Source organism: Meles meles, chromosome 2 (genome assembly GCF_922984935.1).
Source record: "Meles meles chromosome 2, mMelMel3.1 paternal haplotype, whole genome shotgun sequence".
Classification (NCBI taxonomy): domain Eukaryota; kingdom Metazoa; phylum Chordata; class Mammalia; order Carnivora; family Mustelidae; genus Meles; species Meles meles.
In genome coordinates, this window is record NC_060067.1 from 9,781,933 (window position 1) to 9,799,394 (window position 17,462).

General features: G+C 40.1%; 1 protein-coding gene and 1 pseudogene across 1 annotated transcript in view; one reads left to right on the forward strand and one right to left on the reverse strand.

Annotated features, from left to right (window-relative positions):
- ADAMTS3 (ADAM metallopeptidase with thrombospondin type 1 motif 3) overlaps window positions 1-17,462 on the forward strand; it is a 225,541-nt gene that overhangs the window by 74,171 nt on the left and 133,908 nt on the right. Inside the window, exon 2 of the mRNA XM_045992326.1 lies at window positions 438-594. Within this exon, the coding sequence (XP_045848282.1) occupies window positions 438-594 (157 nt within the window). The remainder of the gene's footprint in view (window positions 1-437; window positions 595-17,462) is intronic.
- On the reverse strand, window positions 8,799-10,000 carry LOC123929414 (annotated as a pseudogene).

Below are 17,462 nucleotides of genomic sequence, written 5' to 3' on the forward strand. Positions count from 1 at the left end.
AAAAATAAAAATTAAAAAAAAAATACGAGCCATGCATGGGCAGCAGTTCCACAATGGGTGATTATGGGATACTGGAGGTGTTCGTTGAGTTTATTTCCCCTGTAAGACTTCTTTTAGAGATAAAATACCAAGTAGAATCTATAAACGCACTTCTTTTGCAGGCTAACGAAGTGCATACATTGTGTCATTTCTTATTCTTACTCTATGTAAATTTCTTATTATACCTTATATGAATTATTTTATTCCTGTCATTTATGAGTTTCTATCTTATGTGAATTATTTAACCATGTGAAATTTATAGCCAAAAGTGAAAGAAAAAGCATGAGTTTTCACAAATTATATTCTTGCCATTTAAAAAGGTACTTGTGAGCTAAAGATAATGGATACTTTATCTTTTTTTAATTTTTTTTAATTAACATATTTTATGCTTTCTCTAGGCTGGAATGATAAAAAGTGATGATGATGAGTATTTCATTGAACCTTTGGAAAGAGGTAAGCAGATGGAGGAAGAAAATGGAAGGATTCATGTTGTCTACAAGAGATCAGCGGTAGAATGGGCTTCTGGAAACGTGTCCCACGACTGCCAATACAGAGGTAGGTATCTTTGACAAGGCTTAATAATTAACCATAATTTTAAGATACCTTGAAAACACCTCTCCCAATCAGTTAAGAGAGTGTGATAATCATGTGCTTTTGCATAATATGAAGGTAGTGAAAGAAGTTCATAAGTCATGAAATTTGGCCCAACTTTCTTGAAACCCATAGCAGAATATAATGTTACTGGTATTATTATTATTTTATTCCAGTGCATTATTGTGTTGACAGTCTGTTTGCTATTTATGATTTCTGTTAAGGTTTCACATTAAAATTACCTTTTCTCTCTCTTCTGTGAAAACTTAAAAATATCTTTGCTTTCTAAATTATGAGTTCTTATGAGTTTTTAATATTATTCAGACCTTTAAAATGAGATATATTGACATGGCAAAGAGATCGATATGTGGTAGGCACATTTGAAAATACAAATGCTATGTGACTTTAAGGTCTATTTTGCAAATCTTTTTACAATATGGGAGAGAGAATGAGTTGAATGATTCTGCCAAATTTTAATTCAAAATAGGCTGGACCGCTCAAGTCAATTAAATTATGGCATGTTAAGCTTTTCTAATTTTGTGTGTTTTAATGAAATCTGAAACTAATTTGTTATTAAAGAGATGTTTTTATAAGTTGGGTATAGAAGTTCCCTTAATGGAAAAGAAAGGAAATTTGAGAATTTATGTTTTTTAACCAAATTTCAAAAAGTCTGTATTTCCTTATGTCAGGCCAATTATCTGATTAGAGATAATAGAAATTTTCCCCAGGGAAAATGTCAGGAATATAAATAATCTTAAGTTGACCATCTAGATTCTAGATTCAAGATATCTTGCCTCCTGAGAGTTATTACCTAGTTTGATTTTCAGATACCGCGTTTCCTTTAATGTGCCATACTAATGGAATAGTACAATTTAAAGTGAATTTTACATTAACTCGGCCTGGAGAGTTTTTGAGAAATTTCTGATCTGAAGCCACAGCACTGAATTAATAGATGCAATACTATGAAATGTGTGCCTGTCCTCCAGGGTCACTGTGGTGTAATCGGAAGAGAATATTTAGGCAAATGCGAGTAATAGCTCTGAAACATCAAGTTGCTCTGGGACCTTAGAATAGTAGTTCAACTGTCTGAGCCTCAGTTTATCTGTGAGCAACGAATTCAAATATGTTGCACAATTATAGTGTCTTAGAAATAATACATGCAGATTGTTGAGTTTAGCCCTCGATAATAGTAGATAGGCAATCAGCGCTAGCTGTTACTGTTATTAATCATCAATGATACTAACTGTACAAAGATTTACACGTTAGGAGTTCTTTTTTTTTTTAAGATTTTATTTATTTATTTGACAGAGAGAGATCACAAGTAGGCAGAGAGGCAGTTAGAGAGAGAGGAGGAAGCAGGCTCCCTGCGGAGCAGAGAGCCCGATGCGGGGCTTGATCCCAGGACCCTGAGATCATGACCTGAGCCGAAGGCAGCGGCTTAATCCACTGAGCCACCCAGGTGCCCCACATGTTTAGGAGTTTTAAATAAAGTTGAACAGTTAGGCATTGCTTGCCTTCGTGTTGTGAATACATTCTTATTAATTATCATTTGTATTTTCATGTTTTAAAAATGTCGTTCTAAATCAGAAGACTGGTTATGTGAAAAGTTAGATAGTAGGATGCACTACTTTTTCTTTCCTTTTTTTTTTTTTAAAGATTTTTTTATTTATTTGACAGACAGAGATCACAAGTAGGCAGAGAGGCAGGCAGAGAGAGAGGGGGAGGCAGGTTCCCTGCTGGGCAAAGAGCCTGATGCGGGGCTTGATCCCAGGACCCTGAGATCATGACCTGAGCCGAAGGCAGAGGCTTAACCCACTGAGCCACCCAGGCGCCCCAGCTGTACTTTTTCTATAGTTTAATTGTTAATGATATCTAATATCTTTTGTGAGGCAATGGTAATATATCTTTTAGTAAAGTGTAGCCCCTATGCTATAGAATTGTAGTAGAGGACTGGAACGTCCTTAGTCCATAAGGTACTGTGACTTTCCTCCCAATTGCTCCTTCCGTCACACCTGTAGTCTCACCAGGCTTTACTCTTTTGCTCTATTTCAGTCCCTGGGGGTATCCATTTCTAGAAATATCAGTCCTGGTAATTTTTAGTAGTCTAATACTTACAGAGAAGGAGAGATTTTTTTTTTTCCAATTGGAATAAGAAAATTGTGGGGAATACTATGTTTAATACCTATTGCATTTTTATTTTTATTTTTATTTATTTATTTTTTTAATGAAGGAAATGGATTTTTTTTTTTAAAGATTTTATTTATTTATTTGACAGAGAGAGATCACAAGTAGGCAGAGAGGCAGGCAGAGAGAGAGGAGGAAGCAGGCTCCCCACGGAGCAGAGAGCCTGATGCGGGGCTCGATCCCAGGACCCTGAGATCATGACCTGAGCCGAAGGCAGCGGCTTAATCCACTGAGCCACCCAGGCGCCCCCCTATTGCATTTTTAGATACTAGATTAGGAAAAATAATTTAGAAGTCAGTGTGTATAAAGTTAAAGGAATTAGGTGAGATTAAGGCAGTTTGGACATTAATTTAGAAAACTATTTAACATCTCAAGTAGCATCAACCTTGACTTAACTCTGATTTTATAATGAGTTGTTTTTTAATTTTTTTTTAAATATTTTATTTATTTATTTGACAGAGAGAGAGATCACAAGTAGATAGAGAGGCAGGCAGAGAGAGAGAGAGAGAGGGAAGCAGGCTCCCTGCTGAGCAGAGAGCCCGATGCGGGGCTTGATCCCAGGACCCTGAGATCATGACCTGAGCCGAAGGCAGCGGCTTAACCCACTGAGCCACTCAGTCGCCCCTATAATGAGTTGTTTTTAAGAATGCAGGCACTGAAGACTTGATTTTTAATTTTTCAATTATGAGTAGAAGATTATTTTATAGTTGAAATAGGCCATAAAATACATTTTGGAAAGATTTTCAGCAATCATCACAGGAGGAGAGGTTCCTTTCTTAATTCAAAATTACTTTAAAACTTCATCCAATACATAACATAGAATGTTCTATGATAAACCTTGCTATGAGCTTAACAACTTCTGTTTTCTTATTTATGACGTTCTGATTGAACTGAGTTGCGAGTGATTATCAGTTACGGCCTTTTGAGACTCTTACATTATAACCATATATTTCAGAAATGTAAATGTCTTTTTCGGGTAAAAAGAGATTCAGATTCAGAACTTTAAGTACTATATTATAACTTTGAAATTCTTCTTTACCTTCTTGGTCACAAGACCGAGAGCCAAGCTTTTTCATGGACTACATACTTTCCAAGTGAAATTAAGAATATATTTTTATACCTTATTCCATCATTCTAAAATGTAGAACTGAACAGATTCTAGGTAGGTTTAGACGGTATATTGATTTATAAATGAAAGCTACAGTATCACGTGAAATAGTGCTTTGTCTGGACCAACTCAGGATATTATTGTACGAGACACAAGTGGTCTTTCTTCAGTGAGTTATTAGAAGAGGATTAAAATACGTAAGAGGTACTTAGAAATACATTGGAGGGCCACGGTCTTCATAAATTTCCCTGACAGCAAATCATCCGGTCAGAGTTTCAGCAGTGGGGCCCCCACGAATGAACACTCTGCTGTATTTTGCTGGTTGTCTCTGTAATCGCCCGGTGACATGTGTTGCTTTGTCAGCTTAGCAACCCAGAACTGACATTCGTTTAATTTCCATAGTTTGGAGCAAGGGTTCCAAATTAAAACCAGTGATGTTCTGGACGAAGTGATAAAAGTGAGACAGAGAGAAGGAGCCAAATTGGACTGAGACTGAAGTACAGCCGATGGGGTGATTTGATGCCATCTCTCTTGGGGGTGGAGAGAGAGGGTGAGCAAGGAGGACTCAGAATACTAATCTGAAAGGCGAGAAGATTCTCTTTTCAGAATTCAGGTATTTAAAATGAGAAACAGCAATAAGGTTGATGGAGGATGACAAGGGGGTATAATTTTGGATATTTGAGTTCAAAGATCCGTTGGAAGAGTGAGTGAATACAGAATGCACAGTATATTTTCATAATCATGTGTCAGAGTCGGCGAACGATTGCCCTTACGCACATGGTGGGGAAGGGATGGGTAGAGGTTTGCTTGGGGTCAGGGGACAGGTTTCGTCTCGTGGATGCTTAGAGTGTCTTTGCTTGCCTTCTACTTTCTCTTTTCCAAGTTCGTACTGAGAATCAGAAGTGTTCCTTGCACAGAATTGGAAGCCCATCAAAGATATCTGCTACCTATCGCTATGGGAGAGGAAGACATTGTATCCTCAAAACACAAACACAAAACTAATCGTAAAGCAGAAAATAGGCTTCGATCACACTCAAGAACACTGAGCTGTTTCACTTGATGAAAAGCAAACAGCTCTTTTGATTCCTTATCCTCTTAAAGTATTTATCTGGGTTTTCGAGAAAAGTCACTCACAGCTTTGAACCTGTTGAGATCATAAATGCTATGATTCAACAATAACACAAACCCGCAACCATTTCCATATAGTTCACAGATTCTCTTTCCTTAATTCTTCGTAAGGAAGTCGTATTGTTTTTTTGAAATGTGGAAAAATGTGAGGAACTCTTTGAAAATATATTGAACTTGTAAGATCACAGACGCAGCACTCTGCTTTAGAATTACTCTTTTAAGACCGAAAACGGTTTTACGCTTGGCAATATAAACAACCTCTCCCAGTGTAGAATTGGCAGGTGTTTATAACACATAGTCCTGCCAGTTTCTGGCAAAGAAACACCATCCTTTTCATTAAACAACAAACATAAACTGTTCATGCTTATGAGAAAGAACATGTCAAAAAAACCCTTATCTACTTCATCATGGGGGGGGAGAGTTGAATTTCACTCTTTTTTCTCTTTTTGATTTCTGCTTTGGGAGGATGGATATCACATCCATTTCTGTGCATTCAGTTCGGACAAAATGATTTTATATTTTACTGGTTTTTGAAATTTCATTTGGTAACAGCATGGTTAATCAACCAATAAACCGTCATAAGGTTTAACCTCCAATAACCAACCAATAAACCGTCATAAGGTTTAACCTCCACTGTTAAATCAATCATCTGAGCCTAAACTCCGATGAAAAACAAAACATACCCCTGACCATCTCCGAAGAATGTCTGCATTGTCACCCATAAGAAGTTTGCTTTAGGCCGTCTCTTTGGGGGGAAAGGGGGGGCCCGTACTTGGATAACATCATTCAGCTTTTCATAATTTTTATTTAATCCCTGGGCCCTTAAGCTTCTCCCATCAAATTACAAACTATTCACTCACCAGAAGCTTTGTGTTAAAGTAATTTTTGTAATTACTTCCTACCAGTGGGAAACAAGGAATAGTAAGCCTTTATCTCCTAGCTTCCTTTCAGGATTTTCATTTTCCTGCACGATCCCAAGCGCTTGTGTTGCTGGCGTGGTTGTCATGGTGCTGTGAAGGAGTGTCTTTGTCCCAGGTGGGAAGCATGTACAAGTCAGAAATGATTTGGGAGTTGCTCCTGGTTGCCAGGGAATGAAACTATGAAAAAAGCACTAGAATAATGGGAAGACTATTTCTTATTTTGGTGACTCTAGGAACTTCCTAGGCAGAGTCCTTCCTTGAATCTATAGAAAAGTCAGTAGGTGCTATAACCTATTATATTTGGAAGTTCTCATGACCTGTGCCCCGATCAAAAAGAGACAGTGGTGGGCTTTGCAAGCCACAAAAAAAGAAAAAAAAATCGAATGAGAGAAATCAATTTTTGCATCTTTTCTTATTAAATGAGGCATGAAACAATATTACTAAATTATTAAGATCTGTCAAGTAGTAGCCATTCTTTTAGATAGATGTTAAATGATAAATTTTACTCATTTTTACTCGCCTGCACAATTTAGCTTATAATATAATCTAAGGTCAGCCATTCATCAAAGTAATTACTAGGGATTCATATGGAAATACTACTTATATTTATGTAATTCCTTTTAGGTTGGTTTCGCATATTTTATAATACATGTATTTATAGTCATTATTGGCAAAAAGAAGGCAATTAAAGATTGAATTGTTGAATGAAATAATCAGGAAGCAGAGTGATGGCTGAAGATCTTTCAGATGTGAAAGATAGAAGCTAATGCTTTTATGTCCTCGTATTAAAATGTCTTACAGGGCCTATTCTATCCCTTTGTGAACAGGTACCAGGAAAGGAGTTTGTTTATATAGACTAGGATTAAAGTGTTGCAAACGTAACTCCATTTTTGTAATAAAGAATTGAATATGGAAAGATACAAACTGTATGGAGAATTCTGGATGACTGTTTAGTCATTGATGTGACATTAAAGGACAAAGAATTTGAAGTTTTTAGATATATATCTAGGGGATTGGAACAAAATTGGAAACAGTTATTTTAAATTAGGGTACAAAGCTAATGCAGATAATGCAGGCTGGACCTTGATTCTTAAATTAAATGATTGCCTTTCAGAGGTAACTGTATCGGGGCACCTGGGAGCCTTAGTTTTAAGCCTCTGCCTTCAGCTGAGGTCATGATCTCGGGGTCCTGGGATCGAGCCCTGCATCGGGCTCTCTGCCCTGTGGGGTCTGCTTCTCCCTTTGCCCCTCCTCCCACTCATGTGCACACACGCTCTCTCTCTTTCTCTCTCAGATAAATAAATGAAATCTTAAAAAAAAAGAAGAATAAAATTATTGAGTCATGAAGGAATGATTATCAAGACTCTGTGAGGATTGGAAAAATGTAATTGTACTTTCTAAATACAAGATGTATTTTATTATGAAAATACACTTTAGTGTTTGGTTTTATTTACATGAACTTCTTTTGCTTAAAAGGTATAGACTCTATTTGTAGTAAAATAGACCCCGCACATGCCTAGTCTGTCTGCTTAAACACATTTTAAAGCCTGTACTTAATTTCTTTCCATGTACAACTTATTTATAAACTTACATGTTAGTAAGTGGGAAGCTTATTGTAAGGAATTCAAATATTTCTAGAAGTTTTGTAAATCTTTTATTTCATTATTTCTGTTTCTAACATGATAAATATTTTTATGGAAGATAATTTGCTACCAGGATATATATGTGTGTGTGTGTGTGTGTGTGTGTGTGTTTCATTGTTTTCTTTTTCCTACTAGATCATCCACTATTAACTTTAAATGTAAAATTATTTATGAGGATCGATGCTAGTTACTTCACTTTGGTATTTTGTAAATATTTTTGTGTGTGTGTGGGTTCCTTATTGTGTCATTCTCAGTCCTCTCTTTCTTGATGGGATCTTTTCATCCCCGTGCCTGCAGAGCATCGTTAAGGTAGATGAAGTGGAAGTTAGTGATATATGCCGAAGAAAACTAGAACAATGGGGAAAAATAAGCGTAGCACAGAAATAATATTTCTGTTTGAAAATCATCTGTGATTAGATTATGGGAACTGTGAATTAAAATGTGAGGGCCATATTCAGGCCAAGATAATTGCTCCTCTAATGCACGATTCTGCGAGAGGAGCTGAATCCTTGGTTTTGTTCTTTCTAGACACCAGGTATTTTACTCTGATTTTCAGTTGCAGTCCACCTGGTCTAGATACCTAATTTTAAAAATTCTTTTTTTTTTAAGAGGTTCTTCTCATTTTAATTAGGCTTGCCATGAAAAGCAATAGCCTCAGCTAATCTCTCTGCCCTCCTCCTCCACATAACCCTCCATCTCCCTTCATTTGCACATAGCACAGGAACCCAACGACCCTCCTCCCTATAATCCTCCCACCTCCCATTATGGGAAGAAATGTCACTAAATGGACTCAGCCTCCTCCATACAGCATGAAACAGGATGAATAAAAATATCTTTAGGAAGAGTTTTGTTGTACTATTATCTTAGGGTGGAGTCAGGGACAGAGAGAGAGGTGAAGGTTGGGTGAGGTCTGGGGATCTCTTAGAGATCAGAATTGGCCTGAGGGGCACACAGCCCATCATTCACCCAGAAAGGGGGCTCCATCTAAGAGGGCAAGGGCTAGGATGGGCTAGGCTGTGTTAGGATACGGATAGCTGAAAATCCATTCTCCTTCCACTCACCGCCCCGCACCCCCCCGCCCCGCACCCTCCCCAGCTCCCGAGCAGGGAACAGAGTCACAATTCTCAAGGATTCATCCAGGGTTGCTAGAACGTGGGGCAGGCAGTGAGGGGGGCATACCCCTGGTGCTGCCTGACCCCTTCCCCAGCTCAGGGCTTCTCTCCTCCTGTGAGCGCCAGGGCCTGCAGGATGTCAGGCAGTGATACAGTCCCTTTGACCACGTCATTCTCATCAACCACGACAAGTCGGTGAACCTCTGCTTCCACCAATCTGTTGATGATGGTCTCCAGAGTCTCATGCAGGTAGCCCTTGAGGACTCCCTCAACGTAATGGGAGCGATGCTGCAAGGCTTTGGTCACAGACATATTTAGGTTGTTGTAGGTCTTTTCTGCTGCCAGATTGATAACATCAAACTTGGAGTAGATGTCCGCCACATGCCCTTTCTCATCTACTACTGGCAGTGCTGAGACTCGGTGTTGTACAAAGATCCCCAGAGCCGCGTGGACGGGGTGGTGGTGTGGACCATAGCGATGTTGGCATAGGTGTCAATCTGCAGCGCTTCCAGAGACTTAGACATGAACTCCGGCTTGGGGAACTCAGTGATAAACAATTTGAGGAACTTGAGGATGCGCTTGTGGGTGAGGATGTATAAGGTGTTGCCTGATTCTGGGTCAATTCTGGCAGCCTGTGGATCTTGTTTCGAATTAATGAAGAGACAGCATCAAACAAGCTGGCATTAGGAGAAATGCAGACGAGTGGTTTGAAGGAGTCCTGTAGGAACACCTCTCTCCGAGTTTCCGTCTTGGTTTTTCTAGCTCATAGATCTGTACCAAGGCTGATTTATAGTAGCGATGCAGGATATTGATGAAATCGGTGATGGTCAGCATGCCTACAAAACTTTGCTTCTTACTGTCCTACAAAGGTACAGCCCGTACACCATTAGTCACCAAAGCAAAGAAAGCTGTCTTCACCTGCAGGGAAGTATCAAATACAACCAATTTGGAGCTTGTGGGAATCAGGTCATAGCAGCAGTGAGACTTCATGAAGGAAGTATACACACTGTTGTTGGATTCTGGGGTCTCTTGAGGATGCTCATTTTCTTTTTTTTTTTTTTTTTTTTTTTAAAGATTTTATTTATTTGAGAGAGAGAGCAAGTAAGAGAGAGCACGAGAAGATCAGAGGGAAATGCAGACTCCGCATGGAGCAGGGAGCCCAATGTGGGACTCGATCCTGGGGCTCCGGGATCATGACCTAAGATGAATGTAGTTGCTTAACCAACTGGAGGATGCTCATTTTCCACAGCAGGGGAGCTATCTGAAGAAGTGACCATCTCCATTTCAAGAGGCGCTGACTGGGTTTGCTCACTTTAGGAAGCTCTCTGATAGCGGGGCAGGCGGGGCGGACTAATTTTAAAAATTCTGAATGGATGTCCTTGAACTTGAGACTTTGTGTAAGGTGGAAGGACTTATTTTAGGAATGATTGGAGCCATTTCCCTAAGTAAGACTATAAAGTTTACCGGAGATAAGTAATTATATACAGCATATTCTTTTATTACTGTCTAGTGCCTTACTGAGTATCTGGGAAAAATATTTGGCAAGTCTGAATAAGGCATTAGTTCAAACTGGTTTTGTTTATCTTTTTTTAAGATTGATTTATTTATCTTAGAGGAGAGTGAGAGAGAGAGAAGGGAAGGGGCAGAGGGACAAGGAGAGAATCTCAAGCAGACTCCCGGTTGAGTGTGGAGCCTAGTGCAGGGCTTGATCTCAAGATCCTGAGATCATGACCTGAGCCGAAATCAAGAGTTGGATGCTTAACCGACTGAGCCACCCGGGTGCCCCTGTTTTGTATCTTTCATAACTATTATAACCACTTATATGCCCCCTTAACTTGTTCTTTGCTTTTAGCCTGAGATAGTTGTTCATTATTTCAGAGCTCTGGTTAGTAAGTCAAGTATCCTAAGACTTTGTGTCTTTTCTTTTTCAAAGGACAGTCTTTAATTGTGGCTATTTTCTAGCCAATTCCCGTGGAAGTCTTCATCTCTCTTGAGTGTGCTTCACAGATTGGTGCGTGTTCTTTAAGTGTGAAGAACGAGGTCTCTGTGGTACTAACACTGCATTCTGACTTCAGTTCTCTGCCTCAGCACTTTGGCGGGTTTTGTCACGTTTTTATGTTCTGTCGGGTCTTACTCCCTGGACTAGAAGGACAGAAGCAATGTCTAAGCCCCTTTTGGTGAGATGAGTGGGTGATCAAAGTAGATTCTCTTTACATCCTATTCCATGATCCTCATACTACTAAAATGCCACTGGGCAGCCTTCTAGTCATAGGAAATGAGGGTATTAGGACAGATTTTTGAATTCTTCATTCTGCATCTTGGATGACACATTTACATAAAACCAACGGAGGAGTTTGATGCAAGTAAACATTGCCCTACTTCATTCTGTGATCCTGGGCTTGACTTTTGAGTCCAGTGGGAAGTCCTAGGGAAATCACTGCTAGGTAAGGCATATGATATGCACCACCCTACTTATATTTAAAGGAGCTATAATTAAGTACAGCAGGCTAGGTTTTTTGTCTTCTACAGCATCCTTCTCTCATTTGTGATGACCCAACATCTGAAAAGTCAGCAGAAGCATTTGTGTGGCTGTTACAGTTCTGTAGCAGTTCCCATGGGCATCCCGCCATCACTTACCCATACTCTTTCTCTTAAATTTATGGAAGAAATGTTGTAACACCCTGTCATCTCAGACACATACAAAATATTAATGAACCTTTATGATATACATTGAGTTTTTTTTATAGATTTGAGATCTGAAGCATGGACATTAGTCAAAATAACTATTACAATAATCACTCAGATTTTTATTTTCAATCAAACCCCAACTTTTATGGACTTTTCATCTTTCCTAGTCACGTGGCTCATTTTATGTTGCAACTCAGACCTCAACTCACAGTGTACATAACAGCATCCCTCCTCTGTTTCTTCTTTTTTGTGACCTTATGAACAACTTTGATAAAGCAGCTCAAGTAATTAGCATTAAGTTCAAGTTTTGTATCCCAAACAGACCTTAAGTAAATGGGAAGCCAAGTATTTACTCTAAATACTAGGGGTTATGAAAATTGACCTTCCTTTCATTAATACAGTAGTCACATTGTAGCACTTGTTAATTCTGCACAAATATTCCTGCAGAAGACAAGGAAAAAGCAGGGGGAGACGTGCAGCTGTCCTACAATGTGGAATGCATCCCGTGTTGATCTTGCGCGGGAGTTTTCTACATTAACTGGTGTGTGGGTTTCTTTGGCTGGCTGAGTAGGCCCCACTGGGCTGATACTCCGTGTCTGCCTGGCCCCTGCAGGCCCTGCTGGCTTTCCCTGCTGGTCTTTCTCAATTTGACTAGAGGATGCTCTCCCTGGCGCAGTGGACCACCCTGAGTTTGGCGAGGACCCTTACGCCGCAGCCCATGTGGTCCACAGCAGTCTGTTGTGGGACCACACTGAGTCTGGTTCAGCAGCCCTTTTTACAGGCTCCCTGGGAAACTCGGATACTGCTCTTTCTGCGGCACAGGAAGTGAGGGGCGCCGGGGCTTCCTCGGCCGCCACCAGATGGATGGGCTAGCCGCCCCAAGGTGGTCTCTTTCCAGAGCCCCAGGATAGAGCAAGAAAAAAACTTTGGTGCTTGGAGACCCCCACAGATCTGTATGTTTTAATACCATGCCCCTTCTCTTCTGAGCCTTGGCCTTGAAGGGAACTGGGAAGAAGTCAGGACCACTGTCTCCTCATTCCCGTTTGTCTCCCTCGTCCCCAAAGCAGTGCAAGATCTAAAGGACCCAACTTGCCATTTCCTTCCTCTGATTACAAGCTTCCTCCTTACCGCGGCAGTCTCATGCCTAAGACTCATGATGGCCAGGACTTCCCTCTGATAGGAGGAAAACACAAATGAAAACCAAGCATGCAAATAAAAACCGCTGTTTTCTGGCTTCCGGGCCTGGTGTTGATTTGTTATGTGTTGATTTGATCTGTATTGATTTATCATGTGAGAACTAAGAGAATTATAGCATCCTTTCTTCCCATATGGCCTTGCTTACCAATCTCTTTTCTTTGGACAAATCTTCTTTGAACTCCAGAAGCTGAATGTTGAGTTTCCTTTTATTCTTTATTTTTTTAAGATTTTATTTATTTATTTGACAGAGAGACAGTAAGAGAGAGCATGAGAGGGGAGAAGGTCAGAGGGAGAAGCAGACTTCCCTCGGAGCTGGGAGCCGGACTCGATCCTGGGACTCTGGGATCATGACCTGAGCCGAAGGCAGTGGCTTAAACAACTGAGCCACCCAGGCACCTGAGTTTCCTTTTATTCTGATGGTCCAATGGCCTCCTCCTTCTCTCTATTCTCCCTCATTCGAGGTCTCCCAGTCACTGTTGGGATGATCAGCAAGTCATCTACATACAAACACGGGGAAGAATAAACATTGTATTTTCCAAATATCCTTCCCATTACACAAGTTATCATATTTCTGTGGTCCCCGTTGCTGTAGTGGACCACATAGTGTAGATAGATATGGTTTTGTAGAAACCGTATGTATCGAAGGGTTGTTGAAAGGGCTCTTGTTAGACTCTTTCCCCCTCATTTTATACGTGTAAGTTTGGATGAAGAAGTATAAGATGTCAAATGCAAAAATAGTGACAAACCGGGTTACAGAATGTAATCAATGTCAGAAAAAAACAATTTTACATTCATAACTCAAACATTACTTACCACATGAGTTGTAGTCTAAACTGCATCACAGATATGGCTTTGACACCCTGAGTCACCACAAGAACCCTGCAATTTTCAGTTTGTCCGTATCTATACCTCTAAACTTGGAGTCGGAATACTACTTGACTATTATTTTCTTTTTCTAATACCTGCAAATACCGAATTGTATCCCAAATTCCACAGAATTTTATTTGTGATTAAAAGAAGAAATCAAAGATCTATTCTCTTTGTGAATATGGAAACCTGCGGTTTTATTTATGATAGAATTAAAACTACTAGGTGAGTTTTTCTTTAATGCAAAACAGCGTAATAGTATAATCAATATGAGTCCCTGTGCTTACTTTTGCAGATTTGTTAAACTTTTGGTCCAGAGATAGAAGAATGGTGTTAAAAGTGACAGAGGTACCATGTCCAGTCCTCCTGCAGTTGAAATAGGGAGGTCGTCTGTTTTAGTCTTCTTCAGTTCTTGGCAATAACAAAGGAAAAATTAATAAGGCCAGTCATAAAGGCAGTTTCTTGCTTCAGGTTCTCAGATCCAGTGACTAAGGCTTAAAGAACAACTTGAATGTGATATACAGCAGGAAAACTAAGGGGAATGGGAAACTGGATCTGCTCCGTGTTTAGTCCCTTGAGAATATCCCTTACATTTCTAGGTATAGGGCCAGAATATAAGTGATTATTTCAGAAAACATATTTTGATTAATATAAGGACATGTTGCATTAAGATGGGTCACACACATTCTCTGTTCAAACCCCTTTCCACACACACTCTAACCCCACCTTACCGGCCATTCCTGTAAAAGGTGTTTCATAGCCAAGGAAGACAGACCAAGTGTGTTAAATTTTTTTAGTGTAAAGTCAGTCAAGGATATCCTGTAAAAACAGATTCAAACATTTGACTCTGATCTTTTGAGCCAGCTTTAAAATTAGATCTTCAAACTGGATCTTTAAAACACTAAAGAAATCAGAAATCTCAGTGGTGACTTTTTTTTTTTTTTTTGATATGACTATCAACGTGTATCTCTAACAATCTTTACTATTTCCTATTTCACAGAGAAGGAGAAAGAGCTCACATTTTTCAGCTAGTTCACGAGAAAACTAAAGCATTTCTGAGAGATGGAATAGGGGTCCATAGTTTATACTTCAAGAAGTATGATGACAGGGGTGTCTGGGTGGCTCAATTGGTTAAGCATCTGCCTTTGGTTCAGGTCATGATCTCGGGGCCCGGGGATGGAGTCCTGTGTCAGGTTCCCTGCTCAGTAGGCAATCTGCTTCTCCCTCTGCCCTTCCCCCCGTTTGTGTTATCTCTCTCTCTCTCAAATAAATAAATAAAATCTTTAAAAACAAAAACAAGAAAGACATGATAGGAAATTAAATAATGAGTTTCAGAGAAATACCGAGTATATTATTGACACAGATACATTATTTTGGTGTATTGGGTACTCAATATGTGCTTTCCCATCCAAGAGTATAGTACATTTCAATAAAGATTGGTAAAGAACCATATAATTACACTAAGCCATTATGCAATTAGCATTATAATGACTGATTTAGAAAACATGTTTTGTGATTTCAACTATACCAGTGAAGGCTTGAGTGTGTGAAGACACATGTATAAATCATATCACCTCAGGAGTTTTGTTTTTTAAAGATTTTATTTATTTGACAGACAGAGATCACAAGTAGGCAGAGAGGCAGGCAGAGAGAGGAGGAAGCAGGTTCCCTCTGAAAAGCCCAATGTGGGGCTTGATCCCAGAACCCTGGGATCATGACCTGAGCCGAAGGCAGAGGCTTTAACCAACTGAGCCACTCAGGTGCCCCGGGATACTCTATTTTTAATTTCTTGAGGAATCTCCACACTGTTCTCCAAAGTGGCTGCACCAACTTGCATTCCCACCAACAGTGTAAGAGGGTTCCTCTCTCTCCACATCCTCTCCAACATAGTTGTTTCCTGTCTTGCTAATTTTGGCCTTTCTTTTTTTTTTTTTTTTAAAGATTTTATTTATTCATTTGACAGACAGAGATCACAAGTAGGCAGAGAGGCAGGCAGAGAGGAGGAAGCAGGCTCCCTGCTGAGCAGAGAGCTGGATGCCGGGCTTGATTCCAGGACCCTGGGATCATGACCTGAGCCGAAAGCAGAGGCTTTAACCCACTGAGCCACCCAGGCGCCCAGGAGGTTTTTTTTTTTTTAACCAGGTTGATTCAATGTCTACACAGTTATTGGATGGCAAACCTTTTTTTTTCCCCCTGTAGTATAGTTTTAACCCAAAGTTTTCCTGTTAAGAAACTTTGTGACCTATCTCAAGTTACTTAACCTATCAGTGCCTCAAGTCTCTTCGTCTACAAGGCAGAGAAAATAATAGCACTTACTTCGCAGGATTGTTCTTCGGATTAATCTGATACTTAATGTAAGGCACTTAGTTTTTTTCTGGGGACTCACGAAGCACTCAGTAAAAGTTACCTCTTACCATAGCTTTATTATGACTACATTTTCTCTTTCTAGTAGTTTTAAAATGTTACAAAAGCATCAGCTCTTTTTCTCTGAGCGTGTGGTTTGTTGTGCTGTTATCAAAGCATCACTGTTTTTCTCCCTCTGCTCTTATGCACGTGATCTCGTCGGTGTTTCTGTTTTCAGCTGCTGGGAAATTGCTCTCCAGTAGAATTTTCTGAGATGACGAAAATGTTCTACATGAGGGCTACCGTATGTAGCCATTGAGGTGTGATTAGTGGACTGAGAAACTGAATTTTTAATATTAATTTAATTTTTATTTTTTTTATTTTTAAAAAGATTTTATTTATTTGACAGGGAGAGAGAGAGAGCGCGCGTGCAAGTAGGGGGAGTGGCAGGCAGGGGGAGAAGGGAGAAGCAGTCAAGATGTGGGGCTTGATCCCAGGACCCCAGGATCATGACCTGAGCCCAAGGCAGACCTTTAATGGACTGAGCCACCCAGGCGCCCGTAATTTTAATTTTAATTTATGTAATTTAAGGAGCTGCCTGTGACTAATTGCTTTTGTAATGGACAGCACAGGTCAAGGGTTTGCACCATGGTGTGTATCGTTTCCAGTTCTGGGACGCCTGGGTGGCTCAGTTGGTTAAGCGGCTGCTTTCGGCTCGGGTCATGATCCCAGCGTCCTGGGATCGAGTCCCACATCGGGCTCCATGCTCGGCAGGGAGCCTGCTTCTCTCTCTGTCTCTGCCTGCTACTCTGTCTGCCTGTGCTCGCTCTTGCTCTCTCTCTCTCTCTCTGACAAATAAATAAATAAAAATCTTTAAAAAAAATAGTTTCCAGTTCTTTCATAAGCCTCACTTCATTCGAGTCTCCTAAGAATTACATGATACAGAATAGGTGGGATTACTTCACTTGTTCCTCTTTGCTCAACATTGCTTGGTTAAGGTCTAGCACAGGGTCTAGCATAGAGAAGGTCTTCAACACATATTGATTCGACAAATGAATGACTGAACTTTCATTCATTTCAAATGAATGAGAGAAGTCCCCTGCCGACGATTTGAGGGGACTTCCTTCCATAGTCTGAGCATCAGAGGGCGGCGGTTGAATGGGGCTCAGGAATAGGAAGCACAGCATAGAAGAGATTGTGGGGTACTCGAGATGTAGGGTGTAGACCTTGTTTATTTAGTCACTATTTCTTCCTCTTATTCTAAAGACATTCATTTTTCATCTTTACAGACTTTCATAAGATGTCCATGGGTCTCCAGTGGGAAATGCAGACTATACAGACGATCTAGGTCTCTTCTGTCTTCATAAATATTTGACTGGAATTTTGGCCCTTTTGCCCCTTTGTTGTTGTTTTTCATCACCATCCATTGCCAGACTTCCGTAAAGAACATATCTCCTTTTGCTCCCTCCTTATCACGTCATCTCTCATCCGGCTCCCGCTGGGCTTGGCTGTCATCCCCAGCTCTTATGTAAAGTTTCCCCCAGACACCGAGAGACCCATTCGAATTTCAACAGATTTTTCTTCTCAGAGCTCATTCTCTTGGAGCTCTTCATGACACTGGGTAAGAAGGTATCGTTCCTCT